This window comes from Mus caroli, unplaced genomic scaffold (genome assembly GCF_978045245.1).
Source record: "Mus caroli unplaced genomic scaffold, Mus_caroli_1 scaffold_1, whole genome shotgun sequence".
NCBI classification, from domain to species: Eukaryota; Metazoa; Chordata; class Mammalia; order Rodentia; family Muridae; genus Mus; species Mus caroli.
Genome location: NW_028227256.1, coordinates 42,471,077 through 42,497,910, shown reverse-complemented (window position 1 = coordinate 42,497,910; position 26,834 = coordinate 42,471,077). Strand labels below are relative to the sequence as shown.

Genomic DNA, 26,834 nt, shown 5'->3' with positions numbered 1-26,834 from the left:
CAAGCTAACACTCCTAACATGAATGCCTCATATAGACCATGCAGGCCACATGCTTGCCAGTCCAGCCTCTGTATAGACATATGAACCCTGATTAGTTGATTCAGTGAGTCGTTCAGTGGATTCCCCTGCTGTCCTATATCCCTTGACTCCTAAAATATTTCTTCCATCTGTTCCACAGGGTTCCCCATAGCTCCAAAGGGAGGGACCCAATGGAGACCTCCAATTTAGCCTCTCTCTCAACTCATATGAGATGGGTCCTTTCACTGAACCTGGAGTTCATGAGCCCAGTTAGACTGAATGGTTAGTGAGCCCCAAGGGTCTACTCCTTACCCCTCAGCACTAGAAAAATAGATTAGTGTTGCTCTGTTTTATGAATGCAGGGAATCTGAACTCAGGTTCATGCTTCTGTAACTACATTTTGCCCTCTGAGTCATCTTTGAGGTACTAGATGAAGGAGTTTTAATAAAGTAAGTTACTAACAATATTTTAATAGGAATTTGATTTAATTTGAAATTAAAACTTTCCATTACACACAGTATTACTATTGTGTAAATCTACATTTTCTCACACCTAAATAACATTTCCTTGGCTTTTTTAACATCACCTTGTACGTTTTAATCATCACCTTCTACTTTTTTAAAGTAACATTTCTAATGAACTCTTAAGTCCAATGATGTTAAATTAAATTAATTTCCAATAAATTTAATATCAAATAAATCCAATACATTTAGTTTTTTTATAAAAGAATCAGTCTTTAATTTTCTGACTTTTAGGAAATTGTGCATACTAGAGTTCATATATAGTTCATTGCATAAGGTAATGGCTTGAAGAGTACATTTCTGCATACTGTATATTCCTCTATATTCTGATGGAACCCTTTACTTGATATACTGTTCAATGATCACAAAACCCAGAACTCGTGGGTATAAAAAGCTTGTTTTGCTGTATGATATGAAGTAGAACAATGTTAGAGCAGTGCATAGTTGCTCATACTCTGCAGTAGAATAATATTGAACAGACCCTGGTATACTTGCAGTTTGATATGGATACAGAGCATGATTTTGTCTATTTCTCAGAGTTCCTAACTGCCAGAAAAATCTAGGTACATGCAGATGAGTTTAATACTGCCTTTGAATCAACTGTTCTGTTCATCAATCCAGATGCTACTGATACATTCCCCTTCTGAAATTCACCTTTATGGCATCAGAGACATATGCTGTTAGAGATAGGCCTTCTCTTTTTCTTTACATGTGGCACATCTGTATCTCATTTGATAGTAAAGTCTGGTCATACCAAGTATGTTCATGATTATGAAAAATCTCACAATTGAGAATGACCTCTTAGCCATTGTTATTTTATCTACCAGAACTTCCAGAATTCACCCAGTCATTTTCTGTTATTCAAATATTCAAATAATCATGTTTAGACTTTATAGAGGACAGGTTGTCATACTATAAAAGAACATCCATATTCATATTTTTCCTATATTGTACTTTCTTTCCAATCCTGAAAACCAGTGAACCTATTGCACCTAACTTAACAAGCACAAGGAAGAAGACAATTGTACTTAGCCTGTGTTATTGGAGTACGCGTGTTTTCAAATTCCTTTGCAAAGCCATTAGAATACACTAAAACATAGCTGGAAAAAATTAAGACTAGTTCAAGCTTTATAAAAAGGAAAAGGAAATAAAGACCCAAATATTACATAATTTAAAATTTAGATAGTTGATGGCTTATTTTAAGTTGTATTTTTTCAATATTGAATATTTCCCTTAATTTGAATCAACAAAACAAAAACATTATCTGGATAGTTTAAAGAAAACAGAGTGCAACATTATTGTTTGTTATGAACAAGTCATTTTTGCATAGTAAAAGCTGAATATTCTGGGGGAAATTAATTTCCTTTTCCCGATAAACTAATCTAAAACAGAAAATAGTTGGAATGCAGGCACTTGCTAACCATATTCATGCAAATCTAAAGACTTATTTAAGACACAGACTTGACTTTTTCATCAATATCCTACAGGATCTCAGGAAAGCTGAGGGAAATTTCACCGGATATTAGGATGGGAACATTGGATGGTTGCATAGACCATGTGTCTGGAGGTGGAACCCTGGCCACTAAGGGTTTAGAAGTGAGGAGAAAGCATAGTCACTTCTTTCCCTGCAATACCAATCTTAGTTTCAAATACCAATCGTTACAACCTCTCCTTTCAAAATTTCTAAAGTTAACCTACTTTGTGTTGATTTCTTTCAAGTTAATGCATGCTCTTGGGCTTCTTTCCTTCATACAAGTCTATTGTCCATTTTACTGCTTTCAGTAATGCCACATAAAATTTTAGACTTCAAATTTCTCTTCATGCAAATTGTCTTCATTCTAAAACAGAATTCTGGTTTCTAATAAAGTGCAAGAATGCCAAGGATATAGACTTCCAAACATCAACTCTATAACTCACTAGGTTTTCATGGGGCTTGAGAAAATTATTATTTTTACCAAAATTTCCCAACACCTCTTTTATGTGACTGAAATAACCTCTTCTGGTCCTACCCACATATTTTTCCTCCTTTCAATGCTTCTTTCATGGACTTCTGTTCCCCTTCCAGGCAGTCTTATTCATGGCACCACGTGGAATTGCTTGAATCCATTTTCCTTACTTTTAAAAATTAACTAAATTTGCTCTTAGATAATTTTGAACATGTATGCCATGAATATTGACCATTCTCATTCCCCACCACACTTATCCATGCTTTCCCCTCTACCTAAATATTATAGTTAGATATATTTACTTTGTTTTGTGATCCAGTAAGACAAACTAAGGCTGTCTGTGATCATGATTTTGGATTTATCCATTGAATTCTGGTGGTCTCAGCAATAGGTACAGAACTAAAGACATTGATTCCTCCTTTCTCAGACTCTATCAAGGGTCATTAGTTCAGCAGTAAAGAGGAGGAGCCTAGTGAGCTGCTTCACCCCACCCCTGCTTCCTTGATTGATGGTAGTGTTGTTTAGTATGTGTCCGGTGCAGATAGCTACAGTTGGGTATTAACAGATGGTTATATGGAATCCAAAAATTGGCTTTTTTGCAGCCCTTCACCCTATCGTCTATCTGTTATGCATTTTCTGCCCCTCTTTCCACATATTCTAACATTCAGATCTTAGAGGATGTGACAGATTGTTATTTTATGTATATATATAAAAAGACTACCTGAAATCATTTAAGGAGCAACTGGACAGAACATATTTAATTTAAAAAGTTCTTAGCAAAATGTTCTTTGAAAATATGATTTAATAAGCTTTCACTTTTTTTCTTACCTAAAATCTCTAGAGTAGTATGTATAACTCTTGTATCTTCTTGCATGGATACAGTCGAGCAGATGGCTAAAAAAAACCCCAAGTAATCTATAAAAATGGGTATAAATTGATTTTCTACGGATAACTAAAAGTGAGAGCCTAGTACAAATGTTTGGTACCTCTCTAAATGTTCAGCGTTTACTAAATCCTAAATTAGAATGTGTGTAGGAAATTTACCTCTTTTTTGAAATGGAAAATGTCATAGGGAGATAATCCAGAATTCAGAATCTAAATTTGAAAAATGGCTATGGAATTGGATTTGGAGAAACACATTTATGGAGTATCCTACTGTGGCCAAAGTAGTCATTGGCAACAGAATTTCCCTCCCTGTTTTACTGTGCACCTCTGCCCTGGTTTCTGGGGAGTTCTGCAGAGTGGTGAACTACAGTCTTCTCTCCAGGCACCTCTTGTGGATCCAGAATGATTCAGAAACAAGTGTGCCATTGTTTCACCCTTAGAAAAGGAAAAAGAGGAAAGATGGTAAAGAAATCAAAGGCTTTGGGGAACTACCATGTTTCTTCAGATGTATCCCAGGCAGTTGGCAAACAAAATGAGTCTGTAGCCAATTGCTAGCATGAGCCAGGAGTAACACTACTTATTACACAGCTTGGAAATGGGTTTTTGGAAGGAACCACTTTGGATCATGAAGTGTTTTGATGTCTCTGCCATTCAGCCTAGGTTCTTCCTAAGCATTCTAACATCCAAGTTTGCCCTGGTTTTATGTTTAAAGAATGTAGGTTCCTAGTATGGTCTGTATAGACAGGAAGGAATACATTGCTTATCTTATATTTCTAGCATTTGGCATAATAATAGATGATATAGATTTTTGAGTGAATAGCATTATCAACAGACATCCATTATATTATTTTGTTGTTCGTTACATGGGTAAATTGTCTGATTTATAATTTGAAAACATTTCTATTGTCAAAGGTAGTAAACAAGTAAAACACTTAAGAAAAGATTGAGCCCACTCAAAGAATCTTGACTTACTCACTTTGCGTGCTACACCCAAGGGCTCCCACTTTGATATGCAGTATTGGATTTCCACACTCCTCTTGCTATGTGTACTGATGCTCTAAGTCAAAGGCTTGAATTATGTTCCATTACCAAGTAAGACCGTGAGGATGGCTGGTTATGTCATTTCCTTTTAAGATAACTAACACAATTTAAAGTTTTATATTCCTTCTACTTCTAGCTTACTTGATGTCTGTTCTATAAAGGCATCCTCAACTCCTTTAAAAATGATTGAAGGTTGCTATTGTTTTACATTCTAGGAAAGTCTCATATTGATGTTGTCAAGATTTAATTGTAGTAAAGAAAAATGTACATAAGTAAACTCTTGCCAAAGCAGTGGGTGATCCTGGATACTATTTTTTTTTATGCTTAGTCATTTTTTATTGGATATTTTATTTACTTACATTTCAAATGTTATTCCCTTTCCCAATCTCCCCTCCACCACCACCACCAGAAACTCCCTATCCCATCCCCCTCCTCCTGCTTCTTTTGAGGTGTGCCCCTACCCACTGGATACTATTTTTAACATTTAAAATATTTAATATTTTGAATAAGAATAGCACCCAGAAGCTCTTTTATGTGAATGACTGGTCCCTGATTGGTAATGCTATTTAGGAAAGATTTGTAGGAGTAGGTGTGTCTATCACTGGGGTCAGGGATCTGTGAGATTTCAAAGGCCCACACTATTAAGTTAGTCTTTTCTCTCTCCTTGTGCTTATGGACCAGATGTAAGCTGTCAGCTACTGCCTGCCTGCTGCTATGTTCCTCACCACAAGGACAATAGACTTTAACCCTCTAGACCCATGAGCCTTTAACTTACAGGCTTTCTTTTGTATGTTGCCTTGGTCATAGTGTTTTGTCACAAAAATATAAGAGTAACTAAAACAATCTATATAGATGCAAAATTAATAATATATATAAATAAGGGAGATGTGTGAATATGCACAAATATGTTTCTTCAAGGATAATTTAATACCTTTCTGTAGCTTTTGCATACTTTGATTATTTGTAGGTAGGTAGCTGTACCCTAATTTTCTCTTTCACTGGACTCAAGTTTGCACTTATAGTATGTAATATTCAGTAAAGTTTTATGGGTGAGTGAATAGTGAGTAAATTATTTGTTACTTCTGTTTCAGATTGATGAATTTTCTGGGATCAATTTAGATTTCAAGGGAAATTCATTTACAATACCCTTGAAATATTTCTTCTCCAAGGTCAATGTTCATGGTTTATCTCTTTTATACATTAATAATTAATAAATACAGAAATTTAAGCATACTTTTACTTTATTGATTTAGAGATAAGTAATTAATTAGTAAACAACCTAATTAATCCAGTACCAGCTTTATTTTATATTCCAAATTTAAACCAATATTTATATATTCTTCTACAACTATTTATTGAGACAATTTTAAAATTTGAGATCTCGTGCATATTTGAAGAAAATCCTGGGATGTGCCTTTTGTGTACATATTATTTAAAGTCATACTATTTAAAGAAACTTGTCATAATGATTAAAATAACAATTAAAATAACTAAAAGGAATAACAATCATTTGTACTCTAGAACTTTAAAATTGTATTAAAGCTTATGCATATCAACATTGCATCTGCAAAAGATTTAATTTGGTTTGCATTTATTTACTTGTAAAGAAAATATCAAATGTTCCACAAAATGAGGTCTGTTTACAAATACAACTTTGGGATTTAATTATTTGTAGTTTCCCTATCTAACCACTGTTTAGGAGGATGCCTTGGACTCACTTTTGATGTGTACTAAAGGAACATGGAAAGCCCCCTCAACTAGTAGAAGTACAGGAGAGATGCTGGCTTTGCTTGTTAGACTTCTGGTCTCCTTCCCTGACTTCATCCCTCCTCTTTGTCTACTCTCCATCCTCCTCCTTCTTCTTGTCCTATCCTTTTTTGTTCTGAAGCAGAAAAATGTCCAGTGAATAGCTTTTATGTGTATCTAGAAAGATATTTATATGAGTCTCTAGCTATCACTTTGCTGTTCAGCTGCTTCTGAGATTGAAAATACTGTACATCTTGACCTTAAACATATAATAAGTTGACTTTTATATAATTGTTAATACATAGTATAAAGGATAAACTGGGAGTAAAGACTAAGAAATGGATTTAGACTGCTGAGTTATGATTTCAGTCTTACTTAGAATTCAATGCCTGTTCTGGCAGTGATATAGAAGGAAGATTTATAGTAAAACTGATTGTTGCATCTTTCCTTCAATGAGATTGCCTGATTTTTATTAGTTACAAAATAACAAAACTGAAGCTTATGCAGAGAAGAACATAATTTAGTATTTGTTTAATTTGCTATATAGTCCAAGTTTGGAAAAACTAGAAATTTCCCCATTGAATGAGAGTACTCCTTGCCTCTTGCCCTGTTCTCCTGAACCCAGTTCAAAGGGAAGAGGGGACAAAAGGGATGCTTGAAGTTCTCTTTAGAAAGTATCTTCAAAGTGTTGTAAACTTTTTTGTAATGAAATAAATGGGATCTTAAGGACTTTAGACTGTTCTGTTGATTGTAAAAAAAATGTTCAAAATGGGTAGCAAAATAAATTAGAACAAAGAAGTTTACTACAATATCTGGATATTCTCCCTTCCTCCCCCCCTAGATCTCTCTCCCAGCTCAAATTGGCTTTGAACTCAGTATATAAATGAGGATAACCTTGAACTTCTCTCTATCTCCTGCCTCTAACTCCTCATTACTTGGATTATAGGTGTATACCACATATTTGGATTATGTGGTGCTGAGGACGGAACCCAGGACTTTGTGAATACTAGGCAAGCACTCTATTGACTAGGCTAATCCATAGCCTTCAATGAATAGGCTGTGTCTATAGACACTAATTATTCATTCTCTGTAGTATTTTTGCAGCTATTCATGATTTTGAGCTGTGTATTGTATCCCTGTGTGTAAGCAAATGTGTTGTAGTTTGAATATGCTTGGCCTATCACCCCCTGACCCATTGGTCAACTATAAGGAGGCCTTTTTGGAATAGGTTTGACCTTATTGGAGGAAGTATGTCAGTGCATAGATTGGCTTTGAGGTCTACTCATGCCCTGTCCAGTGTGGAAGAGAGTCTCCACCTAGTTGCCTTTGGATCAAGATGTAGAACTCTGGACTCCTCCAGCACCAGGGCTCCCTGACAATGCCATGCTTCCCACCAGGATGGTAAAGGATTAAACCTCTGAAACTGCAAGCCAGTCTGAATTAAATGTTGTCCTTTAGAAGACTTGCTGTGGTCATGGTGTCTCTGCACAGCAATGGAAACCCTAATAAAGACAAACAGTTACAACAGATCCACAACAGCCTGAAAGTCATCCTTGTACACAGAATTATGGATGAGCATTGCACATAAGTATGTGTAATTTTAGTTCCATAACTTGGTCACAATTATTTATATTTCCAAAAGACACATGGAAAGAAACTTAAGTAATACCTTAAAAGAAACTGTTTGCTTTTCATTTTTCCATTTTAAGTATAGTAAAAACAGCAGTTTTCCTAGTTAACTGAAAGCCTTTATTTACCATTAAAACCCTTTAATGGCAGTATTAAAAAATTACTTATGCCATCATTTATCAAGGCCTTGCTATGAGTTGTGGGCTACGAGTTGTGTGTATGAGTTTTCCTCTTTGTATTTTCTCAGATTTCTATAACATCTTTAAAATTTGTCATTGTTGTTTAAGAATATAAAATTAAATTTTTTCTTAGACTAAAAATTTAGCTCAGCTCAAATACTTTGGATGTTGTAGATAAATCTTTTGCACTTGGGACAAAAATTACTTTGTTGTTTTTGTTAAAATTTCTGAAATTTCTGTCAGTGCTCATTGGATGTTCCTGGTTCTGGGCTTGCAAGGTGTGAGACAGTTTCAGGGTAGATATATTGTAGAGATAAGTGGCTTTCCTCTGGCAAATAGGAGGGAGAGAGAGAGAAACTCACAGGAAGTGTCCAGTGGCAAGATATATAATTCAATGACAACTCTTAGCCACTTTATCCAGTCTAGCCCCATGTACTAATAATTCATTCAGCTGTGAACTCAATGCTTTAATCCATTGATAGAGATAGTACCTTCATGGTTGAAACATTTCTGAATAGAAAAAGTTGAGGACCAAAATTTCAGCACTACATAACTAAACACAACAAAAGCCTATTCTTATTCACTTAGTTCATTGACAGACAGAACAGAAAATGGAAATTTAGACACACACACACACACACACACACACAGCCTTATTAAATTAAAACAAAGTAGATTTTTAAAAAGATGATTAAAAGTACCCACAACCAATTTGATACTCACATATGTACCCACCTACTTGAGCAAGACTTTGAGGCTGAGTGGAAAATACAGCCAAATCCCCTTCCTCTCTCTCTGGTGGCTTCAGATGTTTCCAACTTGTAAAGCTCAAGAAACAATGGCCATAACACTATTGGGTTTAACAAAGCAGAGCTTAAAGAGAGAAATGGATGTTCTTCCTTATCTATGCCTCTAGCTGATAGGAGCTTTGAAAGGGGCTTTGCTTACAAGAATCTTGAGAAGCCATAGATCTTATGCTAGCCATGCCTTGCTAAAGACACTGTTTGGCCCAGTGCAGAGGGTGCTTGATGCGGCTTGCTGTTGCTCCCTTTGTGTCACAAGAGGAAAATGAAGTGAGCATAGTCTTACAAAGACGTTGACAATAAGAGAAGCTTTAAATAATGGTATCTCAGATCTTCACAATCCCAGCACAGAATGATGTGAGCTGGATCAGGAAGGCAATTGTTCTAAAAATCAAACTATTAAGAACATGTTTTTCCTTTGTATTTGGCCTCATAGATGTCACACGTTCTTATAACACTTTTTCAGAAACCACCACATTACCCACTTCCTTTCATTCAAAATAAGGGTCTGAAGTGCATTTTCTCTGGGAATTTAAGTGGAGGAAAGAAATGAAAGTGACATTTTTTTAATACATATGAAGACAGGCTAGGTATCTTCCTTTGACTTATGCCCTCATCCACACTATATAAGGCATAAGGAAAACATTCCTGAGATGGATACTATTTTGAGTCTCAAGGAATTTACTGCTCAGTAGAAGATCAGAACTAACAGTTTACTGAACGAGAGAGGAGAAATTATTATAGCATAAGGATATTGCATAATTTCTACAGAGAAGAGCATCAGTGAACCATAGTTAAGGGCTCTTAGATTATTTGCAATTTTTAGTTGTAAGGCATAATAGTAGCATGAACATGGATTTAAAATTATTGTCTTTAGGTTCAGTGAAGAACTTTAGTTATATGATTAGGATTGTATTTATGTGTCACAAAGGTTTCAATATGGCTCTGTCTTTCACTTCTAAAGATTTATTTTATTCTCTCTCTCTGTCGCCCTGCCTTTCTCTATCTCTCTGCCTCTCTGTCTCTGTGTCTTTCTCTATCTGTGTGTGTGTGTGTGTGTGTGTGTGTGTGTACCATGTGTGTGGAGATATCTTTGGAGGCCAGAAGATATTATACTCCCTGGAGCTGTAGTCACAGGGCATGGTGAGCTTTGTGGGCTGGCAACTCAGCTGAAGTCCACTGCAAGAGTAGAAAGGGCTTTAATTCCTGATAATATCTCTCCATCCTGTTCCCTCTTCCTGTACTTTTTTTTTTCTTTTTGAGATAAAGTATCATGACATAGCACTAGCTGGTTTTAAACTTGAGATTGCTTATGTAGTCATTTGTTTTGGATATATACTATGTCTGAAGAAATGGAAATGTAGGGTGTGGCCCATCCTTGGCAAGCAGCACTTTAAAAAACTTAGTTTCTGATTATTTATTATTAGAAGGTGGGTTTGCTCTGCCATCTAGTGATTAAGAACTGTATTTAGACAATTAAGTTTGAAAGCACATAGATTTATATGACAACATCTCTGAATTTTTTTTAAAGCAACTGTGCTGATTTCAAGTAAATTTGTTCAAATACATCTCTCCATCTAGAAACCCATGCCAGGACTATGGTGGTAATTCATAATAGAGTCAGTCTCCTGGGACATTTAGTAGAAGAAAAATAATCCTGTTGCTTGGAAGATAAAATGTGGGAAATTATATCACAGAAATCAGAAAAGAATAAAAATACTGCCAGATCACAACCTCTTCTAGATTTTAGGGGCCTCAATAAATTATAAGTAGCAACAAGTGCAAGTAGTACAAAATGACAGATTTGAAGGCTGTTGAGTGTGTGTGTCTGTGTTTCTGTGTGTTTTATAGGACTTAAATTTGGATTCTAGATGCTGAATTGATTAGCAGAGTCTTGAGGGCACTACTGGATTTCTCAAGACGTCATTTGAAAATCCATACTTTTTTGCATTGACACAATAATAAGGTGATGACATTATTTTTGTAACTCTACTCAACAAACTGATCACCATTTTGTTTCCTCTTCTGCTTTTCATTTAAGTAAATGCCATGTACAAACAGAAGGGACAATAGCCACACGATGTACAGCTGCCATATCAGAACACAGAAGAAAGAATGCAAGGTGCTGTTTTGTAGCCTTCCTCGCTTGGCATACATCTTTCATTCAAACATGAACAGTGAGCCTTCACTGAGCCTTCTGTGATGGCAACAAATTCTTGTATGGGCGAGGAGAAGGTATGTTCAGTCGTGAATGTGGATTTTTCACCTCCTGGCCATTTAAAAGCATTCCAAGTACATGTCCATATTATCTAAATTTAATTATAAATTCTCAGGAGAAAAATACCAGTAATGAATCTGGGTGTAAAATCTAAAACCAGCTTTTAGTGTTGACATTTAAAGAAAAAGCAGTGTAGTGACCTACTTCTCTGCTCCTTGAGTTTAGTTAGTTCACATAGTCTTAAATTGCTCTTATTTGTGTTAACATGGGACTGAAAGGGTGAGTCTTTTTTTCCAACACTCCCACTCCTTTTTTCTTAAGGCCCAAGAACAAGTTTATTTGGCGTCCAGAAAAAACACTACAGATTAATTGAAAATTCCAGCAATCATTAGGAGATGATGTAGAACAAGAGATGACTTTTAAGTTAAGAATAGAATAGAAATACTTTATTAACGAAGTCAAAACTATTCCAAACAACACAAATGGAATAGTGAGCTGATTTGGAAGGCCTTTTGGGAACCTCTGTTGAAGTAGCTTCTGAAATAGGATTAAGCCATTTGTTGAAAATTTACACATCATCTTGTATATATTCTTGACTTCCAAATTATTTTATTTTATTTAATTTATATTGCATACATTATACACATCTAATAATATACTGTATCAAATATTACCTCATTATAATGTATAAGTTTAAATTGGTAGTTGATAGCATGTAAGTTTTAAAAAAATATAAATTATATAACATAATGTACTCTATATTAATATATTTAATAACATATATTTATATATTTTTATTGTTTCAGTAAATATAACTTCAAATATTGTATATAGCATTATATATTACAATCCATAGATATAAACATATGATGTTACATAGTGATATATTTTTTAAAAACCGAACACTTATGTGTTCATTATTTGATCAATCAGCACATATTTGCTAACACCCATCCCCACTAATATGTTTGAACATTATTTACTCCTGACCTAGATCACTCAAATTGTGAGAGAAATAGTTATTTGGCTTTACAGAGAATTTCATTTTTAAGCAATGAGTTTAAAACCAGTAAATTGATAAATACTGTTTCTTTAACCATAAAATTTAATGAACAAAATATTTTATTTTAAAATTACATTTATTCATTAACTACTTGTGCCTGTCCATGTTTATATGGAGGAGATTGGCAGAAGTATGGGAGTCAGAAGACAACTTTGGGGTCTGCTCTCTTTCTTCTCTGTGGATTCCCTGGGGTTAAACGCAGATCATCTGGCTTGGCTAAGGGTGACTTTACCTACTGAGAGACCTTGATGGCCCAGCAGTTATTTTTAATTTATGTAGTTAATGTAATTCTTCAATTGATTATGAATATAAGTCCATGTTTATAGAGATCGTATTTTAGAGATGTTTATTTGGAAGTGGAATGCTTAAAATGATTTTTAATGCAAATACAACATATTTTGTTGTTTGAGAATTTCAGACAGGTACATAATGCAATTTCTCTGTTACCCCCTTGTTACTTAGTCTTCCTGATATTATGTGCTCTTCTTCTTTAAACCCAGAGTTCATGTAGTGCTACACTCAATGCATATGGGTGTAGGAACATATACTGGAGTTGGGGTAGCCATTCAAGGGACATCCATGAAAATAACCATACTCTCTCTCAGAAGCCTTCAGTTGCCAAAAAATCCTCAACTATGGGTAGGACCTCATAAACCTTGCCCCAATTCATACTGAGATTTTGATTAGTTTGATCTTGTTCAATCGGTTCCAGCTGATGTGAGCTCTTGTGTCTAACTCTGATAAGTCTGGGACATACTGTTTGCTGTAGACAACCACTGTTTCTGTATCTTACAATTTTTCCTTCCTTTTCCTCCATTTTTCCTTACTACTTGCCTCTTTCCTTCTTTCCTTCTTTCCTTCTTTCCTTCTTTCCTTCTTTCCTTCTTTCCTTCCTTCCTTCCTTCCTTCCTTCCTTCCTTCCTTCCTTCCTTCCTTCCTTCCTTCCTTCCTTCCTTCCTCCCTTCCTCCCTTCCTCCTTTCCTCCTTTCCTTCCTTCCTTCCTTCCTTCCTTCCTTCCTTCCTTCCTTCCTTCCTTCCTTCCTTCCTTCCTTCCTTCCTTCCCTCCTTCCTTCCTTCCTCTTTTGAAATAGTGATACATGGTCTTACTGTGTCATTCTAACTGGCCTGGACAGGCTCTCACAATCTTACTGTCTCCTCCTCTGCAATGATAACTGGGCCTGGATGGTGGGACTGTGATGCAGGTGTCCTTGCATTGTTCTCAGCACTCGACAGATGACCTGTCTATTGATGAGAGCTGGGTACTGTCCTATTATTTCTGTTTCTCTCCCGGGGCTTTAGCATCTAGAGAACTTTGTTGGTTGAGAACTCCACCCTCTCTTCTCTGTTCAATTGACTTTCTTCTTTGTGTGGAGGTATTTTAAATGTTCAGGTGAGGACAAAGTTTTAATAGGGTTGAAATGCCCATTTTTCTCTGTGGTATTGTTATGGGAAGTTACAGAGGGTCTAAGCAAGGGATCTTACTGTCTCCTTGTTGACAAAGGCCATGTAGTGTTGGGTTGGCACTAAGGAGCTGAGAAGATCCTTGGTATTTAGCCCTGTGCAACAATCCACTTTGAGTTTTAATATACATATGTTGGCTTCTTATGAAAATTGAAGATAAACATAATACATGTATTTTTCATGTTAATTATATCTTTTTATTACTTCATATGTACACATGCATACATATTTAAAATATTAAAATGACTTTCTCAATATATAAAGGTAATCAGTGAAGTTACACAATACTATATTGTTTTGCTATAATCACCCTTAATTCATTTCAATGCAAAGAAGAAAATGGTTATTTCATTATCACTTAATGTTTAAAACAATTCTCTGACACCCATATTGTATTCTTTGGAAACTTCTCCCAGTATATGAGTCTGCTTGAATTCTTTGCATGGGATTTCCTTGTATAAATTCTCTAGTAAGTTTAGTCATGTAGGGTTTACATGCACTGAGTTTACATATTCCATTTGGAAATGCTTAGTTGCTCTTTATCAGATCTTATTATGTCCAATCACTCATAATTTCAGGAAAAAAACTTTGTGAGAAGAATTCTTTCACTAAAAAGCATACTTTTTTCTTTTCTTTTTTTTAATTTTTAATATTTTTATTACATATTTTCCTCAATTACATTTCCAATGTTATCCCAAAAGTCCCCCATAGCGCCCCCCACTTCCCTACCCACCCATTCCCATTCTTTTGGCCCTGGCATTCCCCTATATTGGGGCATATAAAGTTTGCAAGTCCAATGGGCCTCTCTTTCCATTGATGGCCGACTAGACCATCTTTCGATACATATGCAGCTAGAGACAAGAGCTCCGGGGTTCTGGTTAGTACATCATGTTGTTCCAACAATAGGGTTGCAGATCCCTTTAGCTCCTTGGGTACTTTCTCTAGCTTCTCCATTGGGAGCCCTGTGATACATCCAATAGCTGACTGTGAACATCCACTCCTGTGTTTGTTAGGCCCCGGCATCGTCTCACAAGAGACAGCTATATTTGGGTCCTTTCAGCAAAATCTTGCTAGTGTATGCAATGGTGTCAGCGTTTAGAAGCTGCTTATGGGATGGATCCCTGGATACGGCAGTCTCTAAATGGTCCATCCTTTCATCACAGCTACGAACTTTGTCTCTGTAACTCCTTCCCTGGGTGTTTTGTTCCCAATTCTAAGAAGGGGCACAGTGTCCACACTTTGGTCTTCATTCTTCTTGAGTTTCATGCGTTTAGCAAATTGTATCTCATATCTTGGGTATCCTAAGTTTTGGGCTAATATCCACTTATCAGTGAATACATATTGTGTGAGTTCTTTTGTGATTGTGTTACTTCACTCAAGATGATGCCCTCCAGGTCCATCCATTTGGCTAGGAATTTCATAAATTCATTCTTTTTAATAGCTGAGTAGTACTCCATTGTGTAAATGTACCATAATTTCTGTATCCATTCCTCTGTTGAGGGACATCTGGGTTCTTTCCAGCTTCTGGCTATTATATATAGGGCTGCTATGAACATAGTGGAGCATGTGTCCTTTTTACCGGTTGGGACATCTTCTGGATATATGCCCAGGAGAGGTATTGCTGGATGCTCCGGTAGTACTATGTCCAATTTTCTGAGGAACCGCCAAACTGATTTCCAGAGTGGTTGTACAAGCTTGCAATCCCACCAACAATGGAGGAGTGTTCCTCTTTCTCCACATCCTCGCCAGCATCTGCTGTCACCTGAATTTTTGATCTTAACCATTCTGACTGGTGTGAGGTGGAATCTCAGGGTTGTTTTGATTTGCATTTCCCTGATGATTAAGGATGTTGAACATTTTTTCAGGTGCTTCTCTGCCATTCGGTATTCCTCAGGTGAGAATTCTTTGTTCAGTTCTGAGCCCCATTTTTTAATGGGGTTATTTGACTTTCTGGAGTCCACCTTCTTGAGTTCTTTATATATATTGGATATTAGTCCCTTATCTGATTTAGGATAGGTGAAGATCCTTTCCCAATCTGTTGGTGGTTTTTTTGTCTTATTGATGGTGTCTTTAGCCTTGCAGAAGCTTTGCAGTTTCATGAGGTCCCACTTGTCAATACTCGATCTTACAGCACAAGGCATTACTGTTCTATTCAGGAATTTTTCCCCTGTGCCCATATCTTCAAGGCTTTTCCCCACTTTCTCCTCTATAAGTTTCAGTGTCTCTGGTTTTATGTGAAGTTCCTTGATCCACTTAGACTTGACCTTAGTACAAGGAGATAGGAATGGATCGATTCGCATTCTTCTACATGTTAACAACCAGTTGTGCCAGCACCATTTGTTGAAAATGCTGTCTTTCTTCCACTGGATGTTTTTAGCTCCCTTGTCGAAGATCAAGTGACCATAGGTGTGTGGGTTCATTTCTGGGTCTTCAATTCTATTCCATTGGTCTATTTGTCTGTCACTATACCAGTACCATGCAGTTTTTATCACAATTGCTCTGTAGTAAAGCTTTAGGTCCGGCATGGTGATTCCACCAGAGGTTCTTTTATCCTTGAGAAGAGTTTTTGCTATCCTAGGTTTTTTGTTATTCCAGATGAATTTGCAGATTGCACTTTCTAATTCGTTGAAGAATTGAGTTGGAATTTTGATGGGGATTGCATTGAATCTGTAGATTGCTTTTGGCAAGATAGCCATTTTTACAATGTTGATCCTGCCAATCCATGAGCATGGGAGATCTTTCCATCTTCTGAGATCTTCTATAATTTCTTTCTTCAGAGACTTGAAGTTTTTATTATACAGATCTTTCACTTCCTTAGTTAGAGTCACGCCAAGATATTTTATATTATTTGTGACTATTGAGAAGGGTGTTGTTTCCCTAATTTCTTTCTCAGCCTGTTTATTCTTTGTGTAGAGAAAGGCCATTGATTTGTTTGAGTTAATTTTATATCCAGCTACTTCACCGAAGCTGTTTATCAGGCTTAGGAGTTCTCTGGTGGAATTTTTAGTGTCACTTAGATATACTATCATATCATCTACAAAGAGTGATATTTTGACTTCATCTTTTCCAATTTGTATCCCTTTGATCTCCTTTTGTTGTCGAATTGCTCTGGCTAGGACTTCAAGTACAATGTTGAATAGGTATGGAGAAAGTGGACAGCCTTGTCTAGTCCCTGATTTTAGAGGGATTGCTTCAAGCTTCTGACCATTTACTTTGATGTTGGCTACTGGTTTGCTGTAGATTGCTTTTATCATGTTTAGGTATGGGCCTTGAATTCCTGATCTTTCCAAGACTTTTATCATGAATGGGTGTTGGATCTTGTCAAATGCTTTTTCCGCATCTAACGAGATGACCATGTGGTTTTTGTCTTTGAGTTTGTTTATATACTGGATTACGTTGATGGATTTCCGTATATTGAACCATCCCTGCATCCCTGGGATGAAACCTACTTGGTCAGGATGGATGATTGTTTTGATGTGTTCTTGGATTCGGTTAGCAAGAACTTTATTGAGGATTTTTGCATCAATATTCATAAGGGATATTGGTCTGAAATTTTTTATCTTTGTTGGGTCTTTTTGTGGTTTAGGTATCAGAGTAATTGTGGCTTCATAGAATGAGTTGGGTAGAGTACCTTCTGTTTCTATTTTGTGGAATAGTTTGTGAAGAACTGGGATTAGATCTTCTTTGAAGGTCTGATAGAACTCTGCACTAAACCCATCTGGTCCTGGGCTTTTTTTAGTTGGGAGACTATTAATGACTGCTTCTATTTCTTTGGGGGATATAGGGCTGTTTAGATCATTAACCTGATCTTGATTCAACTTTGGTACCTGGTATCTGTCTAGGAACTTCTCCATTTCATCCAGGTTCTCCAGTTTTGTTGAGTATAGCCTTTGGTAGAAGGATCTGATGGTGTTTTGGATGTCTTCAGGATCTGTTGTTATGTCTCCTTTTTCATTTCTGATTTTGTTAATTAGAATGCTTTCCCTGTGCCCTCTAGTGAGTCTGGCTAAGGGTTTATCTATCTTGTTGATTTTCTCAAAGAACCAGCTCCTTGATTGGTTGATTCTTTGAATAGTTTTTCTTGTTTTCACTTGGTTGATTTCACCCCTGAGTTTGATTATTTCCTGCCGTCTACTCCTCTTGGGTGAATTTGCTTCCTTTTGTTCTAGTGCTTTTAGGTATGTTGTCAAGCTGCTAATGTGTGCTCTCTCTAGTTTCCTTTTGGAGGCACTCAGAGCTATGAGTTTTCCTCTTAGAAATGCTTTCATTGCGTCCCATAAGTTTGGGTATGTTGTGGCTTCATTTTCATTGAACTCTAAAAAGTCCTTGATTTCTTTCTTTATTCCTTCCTTGACCAAGGTATCATTGAGAAGAGTGTTGTTCAGTTTCCACGTGAAGGTTGGCTTTCTATTATTTATTTTGTTATTGAAGATCAGCCTTAGTCCATGGTGATCTGATAGGATGCATGGGACAATTTCAATGTTTTTGTATCTGTTGAGTCCTGTTTTGTGCCCAATTACGTGGTCAATTTTGGAGAAGGTACCATGAGGTGCTGAGAAGAAGTGTATCCTTTTGTTTTAGGGTAAAATGTTCTGTAGATATCTGCCAGATCCATTTGATCCATAACTTCTGTTAGTTTCACTGTGTCCCTGTTTAGTTTCTGTTTCCATGATCTGTCCATTGGTGAAAGTGGTGTGTTGAAGTCTCCCACTATTATTGTATGAGGTGCAATGTGTGCTTTGAGATTTACTAAAATTTCTTTAATCAATGTGGCTGCCTTTGTATTTGGAGCATAGATATTCAGGATTGATAATTCCTCTTGGAGGATTTTACCTTTGATGAGTATGAAGTGCCCCTCCCTGTCTTTTTTGATGACTTTGGGTTGGAAGTCAATCTTATCAGATATTAGAATGGCTACTCCAGCTTGTTTCTTCATACCATTTGCTTGGAAAATTGTTTTCCAGCCTTTCATTCTGAGGTAGTGTCTATCTTTTTCTCTGAGATGAGTTTCCTGTAAGCAGCAAAATGTTGGGTCTTGTTTGTGTAGCCAGTTTGTTAGTCTATGTCTTTTTATCGGGGAGTTGAGTCCATTGATATTAAGAGATATTAAGGAAAAGTAATTGTTGTTTCCTGTTATTTTTGTTGTTAAAGTTGGCATTCTGTTCTTGTGGCTGTCTTCTTTTAGGTTTGTTGAGGGATTACCTTCTTGTTGTTTCTAGGGCGTGGTTCCTGTCCTTGTATTGGTTTTTTCCTGTTATTATCCTTTGAAGGGCTGGATTCGTGGAGAGATAATGTGTGAATTTGGTTTTGTCGTGGAATACTTTGGTTTCTCCATCTATTGTAATTGAGAGTTTGGCTGGGTATAGTAGCCTGGGCTGGAATTTGTGTTCTTTTAGTGTCTGTATAACATCTGTCCAGGATCTTCTGGCTTTCATAGTCTCTGGTGAAAAATCTGGTGTAATTCTGATAGGCTTGCCTTTATATGTTACTTGGCCTTTTTCTCCTACTGCTTTTAGTATTCTATCTTTATTTAGTGCATTTGTTGTTCTGATTATTATGTGTCGGGAGGTATTTCTAATCTGGTCCAGTCTATTTGGAGTTCTGTAGGCTTCTTGTATGTTCATGGGCATCTCTTTCTTTAGGTTTGGGAAGTTTTCTTCTATAATTTTGTTGAAGATGTTTGCTGGTTCTTTGAGTTGAAAATCTTCATTCTCATCCACTCCTATTATCCGTAGGTTTGGTCTTCTCATTGTGTCCTGTATTTCTTGGATGTTTTGAGTTAGTATCTTTTTGCATTTTACATTTTCCTTGATTGTTGTGCCGATGTTCTCTATGGAATCTTCTGCACCTGAGATTCTCTCTTCCATCTCTTGTATTCTGTTGCTGATGCTGGTATGTATGGTTCCAGATTTCTTTCCTAGGGTTTCTATCTCCAGTGTTGCCTCATTTTGGGTTTTCTTTATTGTGTCTACTTCCCTTTTTAGGTCTAGTATGGTTTTGTTCATTTCCATCATCTGTTTGGATGTGTTTTCCTGTTTTTCATTAAGGACTTCTACCTGTTTGATTAGGTTATCCTGTTTTTCTTTAAGGATTTGTAACTCTTTAGCAGTGTTCTCCTGCAATTCTTTAAGGGATTTTTGTGCTTCCTCTTTATTGTCTTCTACCTGTTTACCAGTGTTCCTTTGTATTTCTTTAAGTGTGTTATTAAAGTCCTTCTTGAAGTCCTCTACCATCACCAGGAGATATGCTTTTAGATCCGTGTCTAGCTTTTCTGGTGTGTTGGGGTGCCCTGGACTGGGCGAAGTGGGAGTGTTGGGTTCTGATGATGGTGAGTGGTCTTGGTTTCTGTTAGTAAGATTATTATGTTTACCTTTCGCCATCTGGTAATCTCTGGGGTTAGTTGTTGTCGTTGTTGTCACTGTTTAAAGATTGGAGCAGAAGCTGTGTTCCACTCACCAGCAGTATCAAAATCCTGTGGCGGGGGTCATGGGTAGCTGGCGGGTGTCAGCCGACCCTGCGCTCTAGCTACACCGGTGCTGTTCTGGCCGGATGAGGCCTGTGGCCCTACTCAGGCTGGTTTCTGCTTCCCTAACTAATGCAGTCTCAGGTCCCGCGAGCAATTGGATTGGAGCAGAAGCTGTGTTCCACTCACCAGAAGTCTTAAGATCCTGTGGCTGGTGTTGTGGGTAGCTGGCGAGTGTCAGCCGACCCTGCGCCCTAGCTACCCTGGTGCTTTTCTGACCGGAAGAGGCTTGTGGCCCTACGTAGGCCGGATTTCTGCCTCCCCAACCAGAGCAGTCTCAGGTCTCACGTGACTGGACTGGAGCAGAAGCTGTGTTCCACTCACCAGCAGTCTCAAAATCCTGTGGCGGGGGTCGTGGGTAGCTGGCAGGTGTCAGCCGACCCTGCGCTCTAGCTACCCCGGCGCTGTTCCGGCGGGATGAGGCCTGTGGCCCTACTCAGGCCGGTTTCTGCTTCCCTAACTCCTTTTTTCTTTTCTTTTTGCTTCTTCCTATAATAGGGCAATGTGCATTTTATTCATTAATTCATGAGGAACTATCACTATTTTATGTACATACTAAATGTAGTAAGTTCATCTGTTTTTCATCTCTCTTAAGGAGATTAGTCATTTCTCTTCTCCTCTCCTCCCCTTTTATTCCTTCTCTTCCTCCCTGACTCCTTCTGTGTGTGTTTCTTAAAGACATAGGCTGATGTTGGGTATTTACCACAGTTGCTTTCTGCCTGTATTCTGGGATACGATCTCTCACTAAACTGTCCACCTGACTGGTCTTGGCTACAAGTATATGTGATTACACTTGCTTAGCCATTTACAAGGGTGCCAAGGCTCCATTCTCAGCTTGCCATACTTGTACAATAGGACCTTTGCCAGCTGAGCCAGATCCCAGCCCTAGGAGTTACTTCTAAGAACTCTTTTAAACCAAAAAGGTACTTTATCTTAAACATTTCCCAAATTATACAATTTCAGATTATCAACCTCTTTTTGTTTTTATTTCAGATGAATATGATGAAGAAATAGCCTGTACTCAACATGGACAGATGTATTTAAATAGAGACATTTGGAAACCTTCTCCATGTCAGATCTGTGTCTGTGACAATGGTGCCATTCTTTGTGACAAAATAGAGTGCCCAGACGTGTTCAACTGTGCCAATCCTATAAAACCCACTGGGGAGTGCTGTCCAGTGTGCCCACAAACTGGAGGTGGAGATACGAGTTTTGGTAAGGATTCTCAAAGCTGTTTCAGAGGAAAACTAACAACTCACCTTTATTTTCCGGTGATTATTGCTTTTCGAGTTTAACACCTCAAGTGAATAATCATAGCAACTAACTCAGTGACGTCAGAGAGTAATGATTTTGAAATCACTGTGAAAAGTGTATATATTCATAATTTTAAAGTGTGCCGAGCTTCCTGAAGTAAGTAAGGAACCTTTTTTTCTCTACTTAGGCCATTAACACAGAAATAGACAGTAATTTTTTGTCTTAATGGTCAGAAGATCTTACTTTAAACGGTCATATCTAATTAGAGAACGATTTGTGCCTTATGGATGGCTGATGTTATTGGGTTATGAAAGGGGCCTCCATGATATTTAGTTGACTTTCTATTATATTTCTTAATGTTAAGGGAACACAGAAAATATATTTATTGTCTCTTTTACAAGGTTCACTCTAGAGAATGCAGTAATTATTCTTAATATAATTTACTGCTCTAGCAACTTCTCTTACATTGTCTCAACAATCTAGGGTATGTGTAATGTGCAGCACCCAATAGAAGGAAATGGAATCGATTTCTTGGAGAAAAGAATTGCACAAGTTACTGGGCTTAAAAATATTTTTGCAAGAAAAATCTCTGTGTTTAATTGATATTATATTTTAGACTATGCAACAAAGATACAGGCATATATTATCATTTATATATTTAATGAGTTAGGTAAGATCAACATTAAGCATTTAGGTTGTTTGCTTCAGTACTCGTACTAATAATTGTCAAGACATTATCAAAGCTTTGTTTTTTTCAAATTCCATTGAAAATAGCAATACATATATTAAAAATGTTCAACAGTATACACACAGAAATATTAGACACCAACTTGTATCTTTTCATTTTGGTATTATTTAGCAGAAGCTGCATCTAAAATAATTACTCAAATTTGTAATGTGTGATAAAGTTAGGTCATAATATGATAAAAATAACACACAAAGGCTATGGAAGCAATAATTTCATAGAATTCCAGGAATAAGTAAAATTAATCTTGTGGGGATAAACAAATAGTAAGTGAGAATAGTCAGCAAGTGTTAGAAAGAAAATTATCCAACTTCCTGCCAGTTGTCAGTGTATGGAATCGCAACTCATTCAAGGGGAGTAGTGACAATGGGCAGAAATAGATTTATAAAAGAAATCAACAGAGAAGGGTGCTTGAGTTGCATTAAGTTTATGAGACAAAGTACACACTAGCACATGTGTGGCCACAGATTAGGTAAAATTGCTGAGGCTGAATAGAATGGCACATGTATTTAATCCCAAGACAAGTGAGGTAAGAGGATAACAAATTCAAAGTCAGCCTGAACTACATACTGAGCTGAAGGCTAACAGGAGCTAAATACCAGATATCAAAACTAAATAAAACTCATGACAAACTGAACTAGTAGAATATTTAACCAGTGTCTAAGAAAAAAGGCTTTTCAGCAGGAACGACATGCAATGAATAGGAGGAAAAGCAAGTCTGTGTAAGATGAACTAGGAAGTCGAACAATGAGGCGATAGTACAGAAGAGATGTAGATGGCATCCATGGGAAGAGAAAAATAATAAATTAAAATCAAGAAGAAATAAACACATTAAAAAACACAGTACATGCAGAAGATATATGCATCCTTGAAAAGTTCCCAAAGAAGATACTAATGTAATGGAGCAGAACAAACTATTCAAGAAAGAAACCATCTTAGCACTGACAATACTTGGGCAAATAATTTTGTTAGTAGGGCAAGTTGAGCAGATATTTGGAAATTATAATTTAGGTTCCTGTGCATTTTTTATGACTGGTAATAGATAGTAGGTAGCCACTCTAGATAAGTATTTGTTTAAGGCAATAAACATTGTAAGTTCCAAAACCAAATAAACAAGTAAACCAACAGCAGCAGCAGCAGCCACAGCAGCAAAAAACCCCCACTACCAACCACCACCAACAAAAACAACATAAAACAAACAAACAAACACCCCAACTAACCAAAAAGAAAAAAAATAAAGGCTAAAATTCTCTGTTTACAAAAATCAAAACCGTGTATTTATAAACCTAAGGAAATTAAGTGAAGCATTGCTACAAAGCAGTGTAGTATAAAATTACCTTGCAGAATTGTGTAGGTTTGCTGTGTAAAAAAATTTGCCCACCTGTGGGATGCTTTTCCTCCTGCTGGGTTGCCTCATCCAGCCTGAATATGAGAGGACGTGCCTAGTTTTATTGCAACTTGATATGTCATGTTTGGTTGATATCCCTGGAAGACATGTCTTTTTCTGAAGGGAAACTGAGGAGGAGTGGGTCTAGGGGAGAAGGGAGGTGGGAAGAGACTGGGAGGAGAGAAAGGAGGGGAAACGGCGGTCTGGGTGTAATATATGTGGGAAGAATAAATTTTTAAAAAATAAAAATAAAAATATAATATAAATAATGAGAATAAGATATACAAGAAATATGCGATAAAATTATAATAGAGAAGCAAACGTTTAAAAATGTCAATGCCCTATTATATTCTTGTGATAAATATTAAACATTGTAAAATCCTTTAGAATAGATGAGTCTTAGAAACATCTTAGATTGACAACAGTCATACATCCTACAACAAAAAACAAAAGCAAAAACAAAGAGTTAATATGAGATAAAAGGGAATTCTATTCTTGTCAAAGATAACAGAACTCTTTTTTGTCCTGAAAAAGACAGACCCACTCCTCCTCAGTTTCCCTTCAGAAAAAGACATGCCTTCCAGGGATATCAACCAAACATGACATATCAAGTTGCAATAAAACTAGGCACGTCCTCTCATATTCAGGCTGGATGAGGCAACCCAGCAGGAGGAAAAGCATCCCTCAGGTTGTGGTCCAGTCAGTGATCCAGTATTTACCTACCATGAGTGAGGCCTTAGGTTCATTTTAAGTGTGCAAACAAAGAAAGAAAACAAAAACAAAAACAGAGCCATGCAAAAAATAAAGCAAATTTGCAGCTTAATTTAATTTTAATTGTTAGCATTCTATCTGAACTCCACCTCCACCCCCACGGTTACCTGGCAACAGCCAGGTATGTTCCTCCCCACAGTTACCTGGCAAAAGTCAAGTAGGCCTGACCCACTATAAAAGGGGCTGTTTGCCCCTCCTCCCTCTCTTGTTCTTTCTTGTTCTCTTGGGCTCTTGCTTCCTTGCTATTTCCTTCCCACCTCTCTCTCCTGGTACTCATGGCTGGCTTCTACTTCTCTCCTCCCCTCTCCTCCCCTCCCCTCTCCTCTCCTCTCCTCCCCTCCCCTCCCCTCCCTTCCCCTTCCCTCCCCTCCCCTCCCCTCCCCTCCCCCCCTCCCCTCCCCTCCCCTCCCCTCCCCTCCCCTCCCCTCCTCCCCTCCCCTCTCTCTCTCTCTCTCTCTTTCTCTCTCTCTCTCTCTCTCTCTCCCTTTCTCTACTTCTACTACCCTCTTTGCCTCCCCTTGCCCTGAATAAATTCTATTTTATACTCTACCTTCCTATGGCTGATCCCTCAGGGGGAAAGGATGCCTTGGCATGGTCCCACCTAAGCACCCCGTTCCCCCACATCTCATCACCCCTCCATAGAACATATCCCTTCTCTCTTTATCTTTTTATAAACACATCAATAATAGCAATAACAAACGTTGGAGAGGATATACTGTAAGTTTTAAAGGAAATTCAGTCAGATATCGGTTAAATTCCTTCAAAATCAAATTAAAACTTACACTTAAAGTCACACTGTTTTGCCTTGCATATTGAGCAATACTGTATAGCTTGCAAGCACATCCTGTCACTGGCTATTGTATTGGGAGGCTTGTTCACTGACTGCAGTGGTATAATGTGTTGCAGCCTCAGGAAAGTATCTCTAATATGTTAAATTTTTATTTTGTCTCTATCAATTGGTACAATGAATTTTAGAAGATTTATCTTACAAATATGCTTACAGATGGTCAAATGTGTGTGTGTATAAAATCATTCATTATACCGTTATTTATAATAAGACGATTTCTAACTAATCCATCAAAACTCCAAATTATACTAACTTCTATAGAGCTCCCACTTTCCTTCTTCAAAATATCCTAGTAGGATGCCAAGGAACAGCCTCAACATGAAGAGGGGTTCTGTGAGAAGGGGTGTCTGGGAGTAGTGAAAGAAAACCTCAAAGTCAAATCTTGGCTCCAAGCTGCTGCCTAATATCTGATGAGTTGCCCCACCCCCCACCTCCGCCTTGTGTGTTTAGGTTCTGCTGTGCTCTATACAGCTTTTTCTTGTTATTCTAAAACCCCCCACCCCGGTTGAGGCAGCTTTCTCTGCAGGTAGAAATTCTAAATGCTATCTGCATAGCCCATGGCTTTCTGCCAAAGTCAGAAAAGCTGCTGATCTTCCAACCAAATCAGAAATCCCACTAAGAAAAAAAAATTCTAGGAGAGTTAGTTTGCTCTTCAGAGATCTTCAGACAGCTCAGCTCTCACTAGAGAAAACTCTAAAGAACTGAATGGCTTTCTGCTATCTCATCTCACGCAGATCAAAGTCCAGTTTCTATTTACATATCAACTTAGTTATTTATTCCAAGTTCCCTTTTGATTATCTTATGAATCAGTACCCCTAGCCCCCAGCCCTTTCATTCTTAAGAGACAGCAAGCATACATTTTTTAACATTGCAAAAGAATTTAGAGATCTGTATGCTTTTGTTAAGCACAGAGGATAAAACAGTGGGCTCAGCATCCCCTGGAGGCTCTCACCTGGGCCCTGTCCCAGGAGCAGGAAAGCAGGAACTATGTTACTCTGTCCACACCAGGGCCAAGCTGGGCTCCGCAGCAGGGCAATAAGCTGTCTTTAGTAGTAGTAGTAGAAGTAGTAGTAGTAGCAGTAGTAGTAGTAACAATGATAAGCAAGAAAAGATAATGGAAAAATTATAAGGTACCTGTCATTATTTGCTTATTTATGAAAAAGATTATAATAATATACATGAAACCGATAATAGTGGCAGGGATCAGGAACAGGGAACAGAGGACAGGATATGAGGAAGATGTCTACTGTAGCATTGAGAACAAAACATTTGTCATTTGAGGTAAATTACTCAGCACATTAAAAATATTACAAAAAACATGGCGCATTCGTTGACTATAATTCCTGATAAAACGCCTAGTGCTATATTTTTGCCAGTACTAGAATCTCTATGAATGTTGTGAAGAAAATTATGATTGTGTGAGAGTATTCCACTATATGAAAGATTTCTTTTGTTGGAATTGATTCCAGACAGGTTTTGAGCTTTGCCATACTAGGGAGGTGTTGCAGGTAATAGTAAAAAAGTCAACCTGCCATCTCTCCTGCCCCGCCCGTCTGTATTCCTGCTCTAGTACCGGTACTGGCGGGCCACAACACTATGTCCCAGCAGGCCCTCTCAGTGCTGAGCTACTCTCTCCCACCTAGCGAGTTCATCTCGCTTCCATGCAGTGCCCCACACACCTCACGATCAGTGATCTCAAAACCTATTACAGGGTAGAATTAAGACTCTTGAGCTTATAGTTAACCAATCAGATTTATCTATTAATAATATCACAATTTACAAGATGCCAATACAATA

At 37.4% G+C, this 26,834-nt stretch overlaps 1 protein-coding gene across 1 annotated transcript in view; it reads left to right on the top strand.

Annotated features, from left to right (window-relative positions):
- The first annotated feature begins 3,593 nt into the window (after positions 1-3,593).
- The window catches only part of Col5a2 (collagen type V alpha 2 chain), an 87,956-nt gene continuing 64,715 nt past the window's right edge, over positions 3,594-26,834 (top strand). The window contains exons 1-2 of the mRNA XM_085832132.1: positions 3,594-3,651; positions 21,027-21,248. Of these exons, the coding sequence (XP_085688258.1) occupies positions 3,594-3,651; positions 21,027-21,248 (280 nt within the window). The remainder of the gene's footprint in view (positions 3,652-21,026; positions 21,249-26,834) is intronic.